Here is a 16,800-nt window from a genome sequence, read left to right as displayed (position 1 = left end):
CAGCCATGGAATTATCTCACTCTCTTCTTCTTTGCCCCACACCGATTCCTTTCCATCATTTTCTATTCCACATAGAACAGAGGACAAGTTTGTAGCCCTTACAACGTGATCTTAGTGTCGATCCTTGATCAAAACATATATAAGAAGCCATGATCATCATATGATATTATGTTTGCAAGATGGAGTGAATTTTTTTATTATGCCTTTTGAAAGTCAAGCCTAAAATAGACCGTATCTAAATGATTGGGTGTGGGTTATTACAAATGATATCAAAGTTGATCCACAACCCTGGTGTAGGAGTTTATTTGGTTGCATGAGGAGTGTTTGTCTATTTGATCCCGCAATCTCATGGGCGTTGTGTCTGTATGAGGGGAATGTTTGTGATGTCTCACATTAGATAGAGAAGAAAATTTTTAGCGCTATATATGTAGAGGTTCTTCTTAACTAAGTAGACGCGTTTTAAAGTCGTAAGGACCCCTTAACACCAAAGCGGACAATACTAAGGGTTTATTAGGTTTGATGTTATTGGGAAGGAAATGAATCATTATAAACTATATAGAGGTCCCATCAATACATTGTGCTTTGCATGGGGCTCATTTTTGGCATAAGAATAATAAGTGAGTCAATCTAGACCGCCTAGAACCAATAACATCTCTATTAAAATGAATATGCAATCTTGTATTCCTTAAAAAGAAAGGACATTACATTTTTGGAATGGTGAAAATGATCCGTAGAAGAATTGATTGCAAATTTGCAATTGCATCACATCACCCAGGGGATGAGCATCTCACATGCCCTGCATCAGCTTAGATGGTAGGATGAATATGACACTCACAAGGACCACTTAAAACATGTATAGATGTTTTGCCTTGAAGTTCAAATTTCTTTTGGAAATTTTTAAGTCTAATCATGTGTCATTTAGCATATCCTCATGGTGGAGCTAAAATCATATATATTAGTAGAATGAATCTATGTTCATTCAGTTCAGGGGGGGAGGGGAGAGAACGAATAAAAACCATGGTCAACATACTCAAACCTTATTGTATATATATATATATGTAGACTACAAAATTTGGAAAACCTATGTTTTTATATTGTTTTTGAATTGAGAATCGTGACATAATATTAAAATAAAAACCCATAGAAACAACTTGGGCCCTTGGGGCCCTACGGGATTCTGTGTATGTTGGGTTGGGGTCTGGACTTTTGTGGTCATCCCTAAGCCTCTCTCAAGAAGAAGAATCACCCCCACGTGTTAACAACACCCACCTGATTCATACACCACCATGCTACCAAGCGCCTCATTCTAGGAGAATCACCTCCCCCTTCTCACACACGCGGGGCCCAAGTATTAAAACAACACGGTTTTTCATGCACCCATTTATTAAAGTCAGGGTCAGGGACATTCCCCAATAATCCAATCCAACCCATTCCATTCCAATCCCACTTTATATACTAAAATATCTCTACTATTATTACCATATATATATGTTTTCTCATTAGGGTTTAATTTATTGTAAGGTTTTAGTTAATTAGATTTGTAGTGATAATGGGGTTATTATTGTAGCAATTAGAATTGGGTAATGGTGATTTTTGTGGTGGGTGTTACTGGGGTCTCACATGTTGGACTGATAATTTTTTGGTTTCTTGTGGTTTTATTGCCTTGTCTCCTTTCTAAGTATCCATGGAAATATTAGGAAGTTGGCCCATAATTGAAGGAGACAGGGATGTTAGGTGGCTTCACCTTCACCCATGTGGGTACTTCATTTTGTGTAAATTGGACTTCATTTGAGGCACTAGATTGATCTCATTATTTGTTTATTAAAACACAGAATAGTTTTCTAATTTCAACTATTTTTATTTCCATATTTGAATTTTCAAATAAAAATCTTGTTCTTGAAGATGTTTTTAAAAACTTTACTAAATAATTTCTTCCCTCATAAATTATCTTAGTTTTTCAATTGCTTTTTTGTTTACAAGATATTGTATTTGATAAAAGAATCGACCCATTTCATGATACCAAATTTAGATTTCTCCATCAGCCATTTAGGTTTTCCTACTAGAAAGGCTGCATTTATTAACCAATATGGTAGATACATACATGTGGCCGAAAATTGGAAGGGAGAAGGATATCCATATCTACCAAAGGTAGTCACCCATCAATGCCTGCAGGTTGTTCCCATAAAGGGCATGTGCTGATTCTCAATTCATAACTTGGATTGTGTAGAGACAATCAATCAATACTCACTATAAGCAAGTCTACCAAGTAGGTAATGAACATTGTGCCCAAAATGGCTGATTTCTGGTGTTGGATTTGTGAGTTGGACTGGCTCAATGGTGCTTCTGCGCATGGCTTGGACAGTTGTCAATCATCCATTGTCATCATTGTGAATTTGGAGGGTAAAATGGTGGTGGGTCATGGAGTAGAAACAACAGCTAGCTGGCCATGATTCAATCATGGGGTTGTTTGAATTGGGGTGATGGTGGTCTTCTTGTGAGACTTTGATCCTCTTTTAGTTTGACATCATGCAAATATCAACCAGTATCAATGGTGGGGGACCCTTGAAGAGAGACAAATTCTCCATGCAGGGCTCCTACTTCTTGGGTTTGTGATGCTATGACTTTGAATTTAAAATGGACAGACTGGGGTCTTAGAGCCCTCCCTCTGACTTTTACCATTGAGAAAGACTACAGTACTAATGGGCATTTAAGTGTCAGTGTGTCACTATCCTCCTGGTAAAAGGGTAAAACAAGATGGAAATAAAAAATAAAAAAAAAATCAAAGAGAGGAGGACAGAGTAAAGGCATGGACAAAGGCCCATGGCACAGCTAAAGAAGATTAAAAATGGGTTGCAGAGGGGGAAGGAAGAGAGGTGGGGTCAGTACAGTTCACATGCAATTATTGGGAGTAGTCTCATAATTACAAGTAGAGAGAGAGAGAGAGAGAGAGGAGGGGGGCGGGCATGGGGTAATGGGTTTGGTTTTAAATGAAAGCAAAACCTTTCAGATTTGAGAAAACAGTACACCTTTCTCATGTGCCAATCCCTTAAGCTGGCTTTTTAAAGGGAATGTTGCTTAAGGCTTTATACACTTTATTATAGAACAAAAAGGAAAAGTGGTTTAAGGGTTCATGAGAAAAGAAGGTTCTTTACCATCTACCATCTTCTTGATGATCCTTTACTTTACTCAATTATTATGGTCTATCTTTAGTAAACTTTTGACAAATCCTAGTCTTTAAAAAGCAATGAAGAGGTGACATGCCAAAGAAAGCACCTGTCTTTCCAGGAAACCATTTGGATTGTATGGGAAGAGTAATGAAATGATATAGTAACAAAGCCCCCACCCACCCACCCACCCAGCGGTCCACCTTTGTTGTTTCCTGGCTTTCAATGGAAAGCAATGTATCTAAACGAGACCCATGACTGCAATTGCCTCCTTTAATCACTCTCTGGTTTCAGTTTGTTGGGTAGTCAAGCGATGAAGTTTAGTAACACAGAATAATTTGATAACCAATGCAAGTTTGATGTGTGGATTTACAATGTAGAAAAAGAATAATCAATGACAACTAGAATAAATTGCTTCTAGCTATTAGTACAAAAACACCAAAAGTTGAGTGACAGCAGAGAATTATATACTGCGTAAATTTCTGGACAAAGCAATGGATGAGAAAACAGCAAGGGAAACCCAAGTACAGAGTTATAATGCTGCCAACAACACAGTACATGCAATGAAGGAGGATGCTTGTCATTTTCCATGAGTTAAAGGTGGAGGATACAGGGGTGATACAGAGAAGAAGAGGACCACAAGATATCTGAAAAGATGGAAAATCCCAAAATTAATCCACATTCAGACAGCTTTTATCAAGGGCTTCCTGAGATGGAATACACAAATATCCAATCAAACAATAGATTCTTGTACTGATAATTACAATTGAGAGATAAGCTTACCACTCTACACCACTGAACATAGATGGTTGCATCACAGTATGAAATTGCCTTGGTGGATGATTCAGGTGAATGCTTCTTGCAGATGAGTTTTTGAACTACAGATGAATACATATGACAAAACAAGTAAAATATTTTCCAATAATTAACTTTCATTAAACTACATCAGCTATAAATGTCTATTTGGAGAAATGTCTTACAAGGACCTTGATAAGGGCATTCCATTCCTCCTCTCCCCGCTCCCTTGAAAACTGACCTCTCCTCTCGAACCCTCACCTCTACCCCAAGAAAATAAAAAAGGAAAAATGAAAAGAAAAAAGCCTGGGAACTTCATTTCTCCACATTGTTTGTGTTACTGATCTCTTGCTTCCCCATTTTGTGAACCAACTCTAATGCAAAATGATGGTAACTTAATAATACATGCCAACCGGAGTGGCTGAACGGATTAACAAATTTTCTCATGTGTAAAATGTGAGAAAATTAAATCTAACAGAGATATAGATCACACTAGTCATGATACTGCTAAACCTCAGGAGAAACCATTTGGGGCTTTATTCGCTTTCTTCTTAAAATTTGTAACGCTGCATTGTGGACAAATGTATTCTAGCCCATCTGTTTTTGCATAATCCTGCAATTTCAAAAAGGAAAAAAGGTTACATTTGTCATAAAAATTAAATATGAGAAAGAAATAAGACAAAATTAAGATGCATCCAAACTGCTATATTGGCCATGCATGTCGTGGGATAATCAAATTTTATCAAATCCAAAAGCTATGGACTTCGTATTACTTTCACAACCAAGAGGCCCTAGTGGAGCTATAATCTCATACCTTGAAGGCACCAAGGCCCTGCCTTCTATCACAGCCAAAGTGGGCCCACTCACCACAAATGCCACAGTTCACCCAATCCCCTGCTGCACTACTGGTAACAGATAGCACATTCCATTGTCAGTAAAACATTAATTTGACACACAGAATATAGTTTGAATAGAAATAATGAGATGAAAAAAGGTATGAACCTGTGACACAACAAGCAGCACTCTCCATCTACATCGTCATGTGCTAATTCATATTCTAAAAGGTAAGTTTCATAATGTCTCTTCAGTGTATTCCCGACACCCTGGTTCAAATAACCAAATGAAAACATGCTAAATTCCTGATTCCTTATAAATAACGGTTAGAGCTCCAAGAATCCAAGCATTAACATATGAAATTTACCATTGAATCCTCCAAGTCCACACATTTCAGCAATACCATAGACAGAAATACCGTTTTACCAACTTCATGAATAGATTCAGAGTTGAATACCCTAAAAGTACTATTGAACATGCGATCTTTACATAATACAAAATGAAATCCAAGTTTCCATATTGGCAAGCATGTAACCAGGGCCTGCAGCCCTGAAAAATAAAATTACAGTAAGGTGTAGGTTTCAATCTATTCATTAATGAAGCATAGACTCCAAACCTCTAAACTATTTGAAGAGTGAGGACTGGTGCAACCAACCCAATTCCCAGAACTGCTCCACCATAGTACTTCCAGTTCTTTTTTAAACTCTCCAAAGTGCAACTCAAAATCTTTAACTTGCCATCTTTGAATTTTTCTCACTTCCATTAGTTCCTGTAGCCGTTTTTTCTCCCAATCAAGTGAAGTACTGACACATTTTTGCTCATACTCAGGACAACCTAAACCACATAGGCTTATGTAGTTAAATTTACCTAAGTTTAAGGTACAGTTAGTCTTGGAGAAGCAAATGCCAAATTCATGGTACTACTTGACGTATGGGGTTGCTGTTTTGACATTCATATATCAAAAGCTTTTATCAAAAGAAATGAAAATTTCTATTGGAACAATTGTATTGGACTAAACTACAAAAATAGATAAAATCATTAATAAACATCATCAGGCTCAGGTTGTTTAGCATCCCAGAAACTTGAAACACCAACCATACCTGAGTATCTGGAGTCCCCTCATAACTTGAAACCCTACCCAGAGATGGAGCCACAAAAATGTCCGAGGGGGCAAGTGCCCCCCCTGAACTTTGGAAATTTTTTGGCACAAAAGGGGATTTGATTGACTTTACCTAAACTCATTTTTAAAGAATATGACTGTAGGAAATATCTCAAAATTCAAAAAGAGAGAGCAGCATAAGTAAGAGGTTAGGGCATACAGTCATTCGGTTAGTGACCGTGTGATTGCGCATCTTGGAGAACACCTGTCCTTTCCAGTTGATGCCATTGCCAACATGAAAGCCACCTCTTGAAACCACCTACGAAAGAATCCATCCTTTCAATAACAAAATTCCCTTACAATTTGATATGCAAAAAGAACAGTATAAAACAATTGCCCATTTGAAGTTCCTCAAGCAAACAATTAGCAGCTACTAGCCAAAGAGTTGTCAAAAACCTCACCTCCCTATACAAGTTATAGAGGTCAAGACGCTTTGCATTGAGAATAGCATCAGGGAACTCGGCAAGTCCTCCTTGAGGAATGAGACGAGTGTGTCCACGAAGGTTTAAAAACTGCATCACATCCTTTAGAAACTCCTCCTGCAGAACATCAAACAATGAACTGAAATTGAGTATCAGATGGGATGTAGGAGTCAGGTGTTCTAAGGCCAACTGCCAATGGTCTATATGATCAAATGATTTGAAGTGTTCAAAAGTGCATTATATTATATTAGAAAGTATCTCAAATTCATAATTTGGTTTAACAGTGAATTGAAAAGAATTTCTTTTGGCAGAAAATATTGCATGGAGTATTTCATTTATTAGTGCTTCCTTGTTAGATAAGGCAATATCTTAGGAACAACTGAATGTATATTTTAGATCAAGAGGGGACAAGTGAGATAATGTCTCTAGAGGCTACACTGTGTATGTAGAGATTTGGGATGCTTTTGGTTCACAGGGATCCTAACTAGAGAATGAATATCTTATATCCAAGTATAAGATTTCCATGTTTGAGTGTGTAAGGTTTGGGAATTTTTAGTTCTAATGTCCTTGTTAAAAGTAAGAGATGAACCAATTTTTTTGAAGAATGGATAAGTTTGCCAATGGAAGGCACATCTCCCACAAATTTCCTTTTCTTTGATAGGTAACCCTTTTTTGTTGTCCCTATCGAGTCTCAAAGACAGATCTCTAACAAAATTTACAACACCAAAATATTGCAGTGTGGAAGAATAGAAGAGTTTATATTTTCTTCATAACATGCAAAAACAGATGTCTCAAATTTCTGAGAATAACCAGATCTCACACCCAAATTTATGCAATTTGGTAGTGGAAAATCGTTGAGTATAATGTTTTTTGTTAAGTTAATGCACAAGAACAGACATGTCAAATTTCTGAGAAAACAAGATTTGACACCAAAACTTATCCCCGGTAATGGAAAGCATTGTTCAAGACCTTCATAGGTTTGAGTATGACAAAACTTACCTCAGAGCAAACCCGTATAGGGCTTCTGCCACAACCATGTTTCTTCAAAGGCAGGGGATTCAAGGAAATTATCTGCTTTGCTTGATATGAGCTTGAAAATGATTTTCGATGCATTGCAGAAGTTGATCCTACAATACTATGCTTCGTAGGGGGGGGCACTGACAAGTTAGCCTTAACTTGGCCTCCATCATGCCCATCTGCCTCAGAAATTCCAGAAAAGGGCAACATTTTATGGTGACGAATATGAGGAATAGGCCTCATTGCAGCAACTTTCAGTCTCTGCCGAGCAGGTAGTAGAGGCATGGTCACACCATTCACTAATCCAGTTTTTTTGTCTTCTTTGTCTATCCTTCTAGAAGTAGCTTGATTTGCAAACACGAGACCATTATGATGACCAGGACTTGTGTCCTGGGATGGTTCAACTCTCTTTCTACTAGGAGGAGGTGGTTTCAACCAGCTTGGAAGCCTGCTGGGAGTAAAATTGTTAGGATGGATATATTTACCCTGCCTTGTACAGAAGAAAAGAAGGCGATCGGCATCATCTTTCTCAAAAGAAGCAACAGCCAATCCTTGAATGCTAGCAATGCCAAGTGCAACTAAACTACGATAGGAAACATCTGGAGCGAGCTGCCTCAGAACCTGAAAATGCAAACCACCTAATCAAAACTCAAATTAAGTACAGGGAATAACGGTACGTTATGATCCATTACACATTGGAAGGGAAGGTTACTAACATGGAGGAAAAGAAATATCAATTAACTACAGTCATCAGACCATCCAACGTTCTGGATCTTTTTCCAAGCCTTTACACCATACTGATTTTTGTTTAAAGCACTTCTTGATTAACAACATTCTTGCAGCTTTAAATCCAAATCCATCCAGATTTGGACCGCCAATTAAACATCCAAAAAAGTAAAGTACAATACAATTGACATATGGTACACAGGAGGAACATGTTCATATTCCAAATGAAGTGCAACCATCACAAGTAAACTTGTAAAAATATTCTAGAAAACAGAGAATCCAAACAACATAATTTAGAGAATCCAAAAAGGGGTAGACAGGATTAGACATAAACAAACCTGTGAAGCCCAAGCAGGAACTTTGGCACAAACTTCAAATACTGCTGCCCCACAAGCAATTGAAGCAGACCTCCGAGGTTCAGACAAAGGTGGCTTGTTTCCCTCAGAGTATGGCAGTGCATGAACTAGTTGACTCTGTTCAGTGACTTCCTTCTTTATATTATTCTCCAAGAGCTAAAAATGAAAAGGTTATCAATGACTATCCACCAAGAACAATACCACAACCCAAGACAGAAGTAATTCTTTATTACCTGATCATCAAAGCAAGTTTGTGCACTACCTGAGACCAGAAGCGAGATATGAGCTGAACTACAGGTTGATAAATCACATCGCATGGTCACAACACCACGAGAAAACGTCCCTGCCTGAAGAGGTGGTGGAGGGGCACTGAACCACATTACAATGGCATTAACAAACTCAAGTTAGTTCAAGCCTACATACACTAGTTAGAAGATCTGTAAAGTAGAATGACTTTAAAATATTAATACTTAAATGATAGATTACTAGAACATCAAAAAACCAAAAGTAATAAAGTACACATGGTAAAACACTAATATATATACACATAGGTTCCTTATGAGAAAAAGCTTATGTATTCTCTCCTCCCCAATTAAGATATGGTGCTAATCTCAAGTTGATAAGAAATGCTATGCAAAGGATAATAAAAATCTAATTGATTTTGAAAATTATATAAATACTTCTTATGTAAACTATTAGGTTCCAAGTTGTAATATACCTAACTCTGTTATGAAGTTTGCTCCCGCGTATCTGAGACAGACAAAGAAAATGAAAGAAAAAATAAGAAACCTCTTACAGAAACCCATGCTAAGGATAACTCCACATGGGTAAGCAGCACATACCATGGTTTAAGGGGAAAGAAAGGCAAAAGAAAAACAAAAGCAAAAACAAAAACCAAATATCTCGTACTTTGAAATTGCTCCTTGCAGGAGAGAATGGAAGAAAGAAAAAATAGAGAAACGAAAGAATACAAGGACATTCATCCACAGTTGCCCTTGCTTTTTTCATCAAAGACAACCATCTGTATGAAAAATATCGTTCCACTGGAGGGGAAGGCATGGGTTCATCCTCCACTATATATGGGGGTGTATAACAAATCAAAGACAAGGTTGATTAAATTTAAGATATAAATGCAATCAAGTTTTTCATCATACTCACTTCAATGCTCAAGAGGGCATTGAGACCATCTTCTAAAGATTCGAATAAGCATGAATCCTGAAAAAATAAAAAATAAAAAATAAAATCAGTCTATAAGCCATAATTTATGAGACAAATTAACAGATACATACATGAGTTGCAGGTGCACAAACACAAGAAAATAGATATTCTTTCCAACGTACCAACATGCATGGCTCTCCACAAACAAGAAACCTAATGCCCACATCATCATCATATATCTTTATAGCAGGAAGAGTGCCCAGAGAGCCTTCTTCATCTTCCCCAGCATCTACCTCAGGAGGAGGAACATCAATTGTTGCAGGGTCCCCAAGAAGGCGTGGACCCAACTTACCACTAACTTTGTGGCTGTTGGCTGGAAGGACATGGTTATTGCGAACACAGTAAAGTCTAAAGGATGCATATGCAAGTTGGAAAGCATCCCATGTATGAGTAGATGAGCTGCAATTAATAAAAGAGAAAACACATGACTACGAATTTTTTAAAATACTTCTCTTTGTCTTCTCAATAAAAAGACAAAGAAGTAAAAGTAGCCGACAGATGCCCTCATTCCCCATTTAGCAAACAGGTTGAAAACAGGCCACTTAATGAATATGAAAAGGTTGGTTTACCAAGATTCAAACTGAGAATTATTTTTTGTATAACTTTACTTGTCCTGATAGATATCTTATATTTTGAGTCCAATAGGACTTTCAGAAGTCAGGAGGGATGATAGGCCCATTGGATAATCTAGTTATTCAGGTTGGATAGAAATATAATCCCACAATGTGATTGTGGTTGTATTGAAGTCTTGGGATTCCTGGTTTGAGAATAGAGAGGTTGAGGGCTTTTGTATCCTACATCATTATTTGGTAGTAGATCTGATTCCTTCTCTTTTGTGGATGTAGGTGCACTGCCAAACCACAAATTCTGGTGTTCCAGCATATTAATAGGTATTGCGCATTATCATATTAGGTCAGCTACACAACATTTGTATTTTCATTTTTATTTATTTTCTACGACTATAGTGTAGCTCAAGAATGGATAATTCAACCTTGCCCCTGTATATGCATTTTGACATGTTTGTTCATCAAGAGGTTATACAGTCAATGACCCAGCAATATTATTCATGTATCTTAACACCCAATTAATGAATTCCAGCATGGCATTTGACATTTTCATTTATTCAATCTTTATTTGCTTGGTTTCATAAGTAGATGGGTTCAATAATGTCACTTATTCAGATTTCATAGACAAGCATAGGGGCAAGTTTGGCTAATCATTTTTGTTGTGGTGCTCTCTATATACTCCTCATGTACTTGGGTTGTGCCCTACTTTTTGCAATACACATAAAACAATCTGATCATTGCAATTCTTTCATATGATACATTCTAGTGATAAAAAGGAATTGAATACTACACCATGACAGGGTGAGGAGTCAGTTTGCTAAGAGTATACTTACAAGTAAATGACAACATACCTCTGTACCACTGAAAATAATGCATTACGAAAATGGCAAGCTGCATAACAAGAAAATGCATTCTTCCAATATATCACATATGGGATTCCCTGCAATGATGAAATATCTTGATTCGACCTTTTTTTCCATGAAGGGAAGATATTTAAAAACGATAATGCAAGCTTTAAGCACTCAAATCCCAAAACCAAAATCCAATTCAAACAACCATCCAAATCATTTATGACAACCACCTGAAAGACATGCGTATAAACCATTGAGATCATAATTACCTTAGAGTGAAGTGCCTCTGCCAATTTTTCTCCATTTGGGATCTCAATATAAACCTGCACAAACATTTGAAAGTAAACCAGACTGAATGAGAAAACTAGTTGTGATGCATCATAAACAAAAACCACACACCCACATTGCACTTAACAAGTTAAGAAGAGATATATCACATACAGTGGTTGGCAATTTGGAACCAAAGAGCCCACATATATCTTCTGCACTGGACAACTCAACACCTCCCCATACTAGAGACCCAACTTCATCATTCTGAAGCTGTTCTCCTTGAAAGTACACAAAATTTGGCTGAACTGATTCAAAAACTCTACGAAACTCATCAGGACTCGGACTGGTCAGCGTTTGAACCTGTACATAGAGATTGAGAGGGTGGTCAATAGCCTTAGGGATCATCATAGAAACAATTAGATTAAAACTAGCAGAACAATGAGACATCCAGGGAAATACAATATGTGTGATACATTTTCCATTTAAACTGCACAAGAGAATGAAGACAGATTTTGCACCTCCAATCGCCCCAAAGAAACAAAGTCAGGAAAAGGGTATCTTGGTCGATCATTCGAAGTTTCATGCTCCTGTTTACATTCAGAAGTTTTCCCACATGTGACTGCAAGGAGACCACAAGTGTGATTTGAAATTCCTTGAGTATGCAACATCTTTACTTATGGTGTGTACCCGGAAATCAGAAAGGATCCTCCCAGAAGAGTTAGAACCCAATAACCTGATTCCACATCCACTGATTTAAAAACCGGGCAAAAGCCCCATACTACCAAACGTTGAAAGGAAAGAAACTAATCTCCCGAAGAAATTAAACCAATCCTCAAAACTTGCCCTAGAACTCAATCAATTCCATGAAAGCCCCAACTGCAAATCCAGAGTCCAAAAAACCCCACTTTCGGACAGGAATCAGAAGGGATGAGAACATCCTGGAAAATCAAACTCAAAAACAGCCGAAATCAGGAAAAATCACCCTACCCAGATCAACAAACACGGGGAAATCAAGAACCAGAAAAGTAAACATGAAAAATTGAAGACCCAGAAGACAAAGCCATGAAAACTTACCAACCCTTGTGAGGAAATAGAGAAATTCCAGCAACCCAGATGAGAAAACCAAGAAAATCCGACGACCCGTATGTGGAAAACTTGGCGTGTAGCTTCTAAATCACAAACAGGAGACACTCGAAATAGGAGTAAAGTAACAAAAGGAAACCCTAAGGCATTAAAAATCACAAAACCCAAAAAAAAAATTTTAAAAGAAAAAAAAAAAACCCTCTGAATAAGAAGAATCTCTCTATTTATCTCAAGCTATCCACGATATCAACACAAAAATCAACTACGCCCAAAAGAAAAAAAAATTAAAATAAAATAAAATTATATTCTCAATTGTCAAATAAAGTTGTCAGTTTTGGTGCAGTGACAAATACATACCCACATATCCAACCTCAGGTCAAACAAACCAATACATCGAAAGAAAGAAAAGTAGAGATTATAATTAAAAGCCTTTTGACGATCTGATAAAAGCAACAAAAACATATTTGAAAAACAAACCCAATATATAAATCCAAATAGGGGGAGAAAATGTATGAGTATATTAATAAAATTGAAGCAATAATGAGAGCTAATATTCATAACAAGAAGACTTTTTACGAAGTTTGAATGGGTGCCCACAAGATTCGGATATAGAAAACGTTATATTGTTGTCGTGCTCCAAAAGATAAATCAATCATCATAAAATCCCAAAACAAAAACAAAACGCTCTTTTTTTTCTTTTTTTTTTCTTTCATTTTTCCTTTACATGTTCCCCTCCTTCCATTCTCGTTTCTCTGTATTTCTGAACACTTTTCAGTGACGATACTTTACTGCTCCCTCCCTCTCTTCCATTTTTTTCCCAAGGAAACTGAATTCCAGGATTTGGATTTTTCAGGAGGTTTTTTTTTTTTTTTTTTTAATGGAAAATGGTTTCTATCATGGGTTGTGATTAACATGATGATACAGTACTAGATTTCTCCATCAATTAAGTAAAATAACAAGGAAAAGCTAAACCCCATATGTTTTCTTCATAGATTATTCTCTGAAAGTGATTAAATTTTGCCTCTAAAATTGATATTCATGATATGATTTTCACATTCTGAACATGGGAAAAAGTACAGATATTTAAAAAAAAAAAAAAAAGTGGTAAAAGTACCAAACCGTCTTCTCCACTAACGACCCAAAACATTTAATTGCAGAAATTTGATTGTGAGGACCACATGTTATTCCTTGTTTAGTCTTTTTCATTCAACTTCCACATGATAATTCAAACGTTTGTGTTAGTAATTTTGTATTATGTTTTAATGTAGAGAAGTTCCATGTTTTCTTAAATTTATTAATTTCTGTTTCAAAGCCCAAAGCATGGTTATACGGAAAAGGAAAGAACTGTGATCGGACGGTGAATCCAGGAGAGTCCATAGGAAAACTTCAAGAGGGTCAATTTGATGAATTTTGGAAGAGTTTTGAATATATTTTCCAAAATGATATTAATTAAAGGTGTAACCATTTCAAAATGATGTGTGGATTCTCCTGTTATGGCCTGTAAGCAATACCTATCTTGAAATGGATAGGGAAACCAAAAAATGTGGCTTCAAATTCATCTTCATTGTGTGATCACACGTAATACAATTAATGCTACAAAGATATTTCAACTACCCTCACTCATTTCTTCCACTTCCTATTTGTCTACCTTCCATACAATCTTCCTGGTCTGAAAAAAGAAACCCAGGAAAATGGGTGTTAACTATGAGACTAATGCTTGATTTTTATGGCGAGAGATTGGCTTCCTTCGCCGCCGAAGGTCCTCTAGGAGCACACAGGTCTCACACCCACCAGCAGAGCGGCAATGCCGGGAAGATGCTAGAATTTTCTTGGTTGAAGTCTCTATTTCTTTCGTTTCATCCATTACTATCTGTCTGTTCCTGCACTCTACACTGCAAAAGCCTTCATCACCCCTGCAATATCAATTTGACATGTACAAAAGACCCATGAGAAGGAGGACTAAAGCTTTGATTTCATAGCTTTGAAGCTCACCAAGGAGAACAAATAAAATCATTTCCTCAAATTCTGAATTTGAGATAGGGATATAAATAGTTGATAATTACCTCATGTATATGTCTTTATCAGGGGTTAACTCCTTGTTGCAGAGATAACATGATTTGAGAAAGCAACTCTCAGGAGAGGCGCCACTGGGTGGAGGAGGGGTTGGAACCCTCAACCTGCATGCAGATTTAAGGACAAGGTTGGATTCGCCATGTGAGAACTGTGTAAGGATTCTCAACCCAACAGGATCGACTGAGCTTCTCTTGAAGCTTTCATGGCCTGGGAAGTTGGGTCTCCTCTTGCCCTCATGGCCCTCTTCTTCCACATTCAAGGGGCTCATAGTTGATCTTGTGTGGAGGTGGAGATGGAGAAAGGAGATGAGGGTTTGCAGTGAGGAAAGGGATTAATATATGGAGGGAAACAGAAACCCTGGAGTACACATAGTCGCATACACCAATAATGCCATTTTAAAGGGAGAGAAAAGCAGGTGGCATCACTATCACGTGGTGAAATTCCAATTTAATATATACATACCCCACAGAGAGTGATGATGAGAAATGGGAATGGTGAGAGACGAGGCGAAAAAGTTGAAAAAAACACAGGCGGGTCAGATGCTCAATCAAACGTGCTGCAACTTTCCCATTTTTATAAATTTACAGTTGAAAGGGTGGGGGTGATTAGCCCTTTTACATGGGTCACCCCACCAAAAACCGTGGGCTCTCTTTGGGTGGAAGTGAAACAAGGAAAACGTGGAAACAGGAAGCAACTACTGAATAAAATATGAGATGTGACTAGTGAGCAACCCTCCAAGTGTTCATGCTGGGAATGCCCTTATGACCTAAGTATGTGTCTTGCTAATCATGGCTTAACGTGGCCAGTGCCCCTCCTCCTCTGGTTGGGTTGTATCCATTTTTGGAGTTTGAGTGTTGAGGAAAGAATTGAAGGTCTGTTACAAGTGCCTCATCATATTAACTCACTGGTTGACCCCGAGAAGAAAAGATCAGTAGCTATCTTGTTATCATTAATAAGGTGAAGTGACATGTATAACTTACATCTTAAAACTTTATATATCTTATATCATCATGTCTCCTTTTGTATCTTTCTTTCATTTTTATACTTTCTTTACTTTTTTTTATTCCTTTGTGTCTTAATATTATTGTTTTTCACATTAATTTATCTATTTATTCTTTGTAATTTCTATGAAACCGATAAGAAATTGATATATCATAATTTGGTTCTATAAATTAGGATAAGGAGCTTTAAACTTTATTATTGAATGTTACCAATAACCTATTTTTAATAAAGAAGAGATATATCTTTGTGATGCATCATTCGTGAAAGGTTATAGGTCTAATATTTTCTTGAAGGGGTTGACATTTTTATGCCTCTTGTATACTTTTGTGTGTATAAGGTGTTTAATAAAAGTTATATTACAAGTCTCACTCAAATGGGAAAAATAAATGTCATGTTTAGCAATTGTCTTTTAAAAATGATTTTATGTTCTTCAAAATAAATAATATAAATATACATATGTTTTACAATATAAAAAAACAAAAATCAATTTTTAAAAATTTTATTTTAATTATTTTTACTTATTTTCTAAAAATTGCTTTAAAAAACAATTATACATGAAAAATAATTAAAAACAAAATACTGAAAATAAAATAAGAAACATAGAAAATATGTTAATAATAGTTTGGATTTTCAAATAGACGTTTATTTTACAGAACATCATAAATCAATTTTCAAAAATACCGTTTTTCATAAACGTTTTCAAAAAATCTCCCTAAAACCCTAAAACCCATGAAAGTAAAAAAATTCAAAATGACTCATAGTATTTATGTACAAATTAGTTTTGATATTTTCATTGTCTCTCTAAACTAGAAAGGAATATGACTACCAAAATACATAGTCAATTTTATTAGTATAGATTCTGAATGGGGTAATCTTTAGATGATGATGATGATGATGGGTGTGCACTTCTCAATTTCTCCACAGCTAAAAGGGTGTGTTTGGAAAGATGCTTTGCGTGAATAGAAAGATGGGGCACTAGTGTATTGTTCCCTTAATCTTTAAATAGAATCTCCATTTTCCAAAGACAATGACATACCCACCAAAATGAAAGATGGCCACATATATGCTCCCGCATTTGCATGGTTGCCATTGCAATAGTCATCACTAAAAACATGTCTATTTTTAAAAACAGTTTTTTTTTTTTTTTTTGCCTTCCATAAATAATATCATGCTTGAAAACTTAAATATCAAAAATAGTTTTCTCCATTAATTATTTTTCAAAAACCATTTTATTTTCAAACTATATATTTAAAAAACTATACAA

General features: G+C 36.4%; 2 protein-coding genes across 5 annotated transcripts; both read right to left on the bottom strand.

Annotated features, from left to right (window-relative positions):
- Positions 1-3,506: 3,506 nt before the first annotated feature.
- LOC117921987 (AT-rich interactive domain-containing protein 4-like) lies at positions 3,507-13,435 on the bottom strand. Of its 4 annotated transcripts, none has more exons than XM_034839937.1 (18): positions 12,453-13,435; positions 11,897-12,316; positions 11,550-11,738; positions 11,378-11,431; positions 11,091-11,197; positions 9,814-10,090; positions 9,632-9,688; positions 9,192-9,223; positions 8,707-8,842; positions 8,456-8,629; positions 7,374-8,012; positions 6,354-6,491; positions 6,113-6,211; positions 4,962-5,062; positions 4,774-4,864; positions 4,145-4,572; positions 3,948-4,042; positions 3,507-3,811 (listed from the first exon to the last, which is right to left on the bottom strand). In XM_034839937.1, the coding sequence occupies exons 2-16, from the start codon at positions 12,044-12,046 to the stop codon at positions 4,474-4,476; spliced, it is 2,343 nt and encodes a 780-aa protein (XP_034695828.1). In that variant the 5' UTR covers positions 12,047-12,316; positions 12,453-13,435; the 3' UTR covers positions 3,507-3,811; positions 3,948-4,042; positions 4,145-4,473. The 4 variants fall into 4 exon arrangements, with proteins under 4 accessions (XP_034695828.1, XP_034695829.1, XP_034695827.1 ...); XM_034839938.1 differs by having other exon boundaries at positions 4,151-4,572; XM_034839936.1 differs by having other exon boundaries at positions 3,553-3,811; positions 3,948-4,572.
- Positions 13,436-13,983: 548 nt separating this feature from the next.
- Positions 13,984-14,929, bottom strand: LOC117921988 (FCS-Like Zinc finger 17-like). The gene is made up of 2 exons (XM_034839940.1): positions 14,525-14,929; positions 13,984-14,374 (listed from the first exon to the last, which is right to left on the bottom strand). Exons 1-2 carry the CDS (start codon positions 14,800-14,802, stop codon positions 14,164-14,166), a joined length of 489 nt encoding a protein of 162 aa, XP_034695831.1. The 5' UTR covers positions 14,803-14,929; the 3' UTR covers positions 13,984-14,163.
- Between the last annotated feature and the right edge of the window lie 1,871 nt (positions 14,930-16,800).

This window comes from Vitis riparia, chromosome 9 (genome assembly GCF_004353265.1).
Source record: "Vitis riparia cultivar Riparia Gloire de Montpellier isolate 1030 chromosome 9, EGFV_Vit.rip_1.0, whole genome shotgun sequence".
Lineage (NCBI taxonomy): Eukaryota > Viridiplantae > Streptophyta > Magnoliopsida > Vitales > Vitaceae > Vitis > Vitis riparia.
Note: the sequence above shows the minus strand (reverse complement) of the source record. Positions and strands in the feature narration are given on the sequence as shown.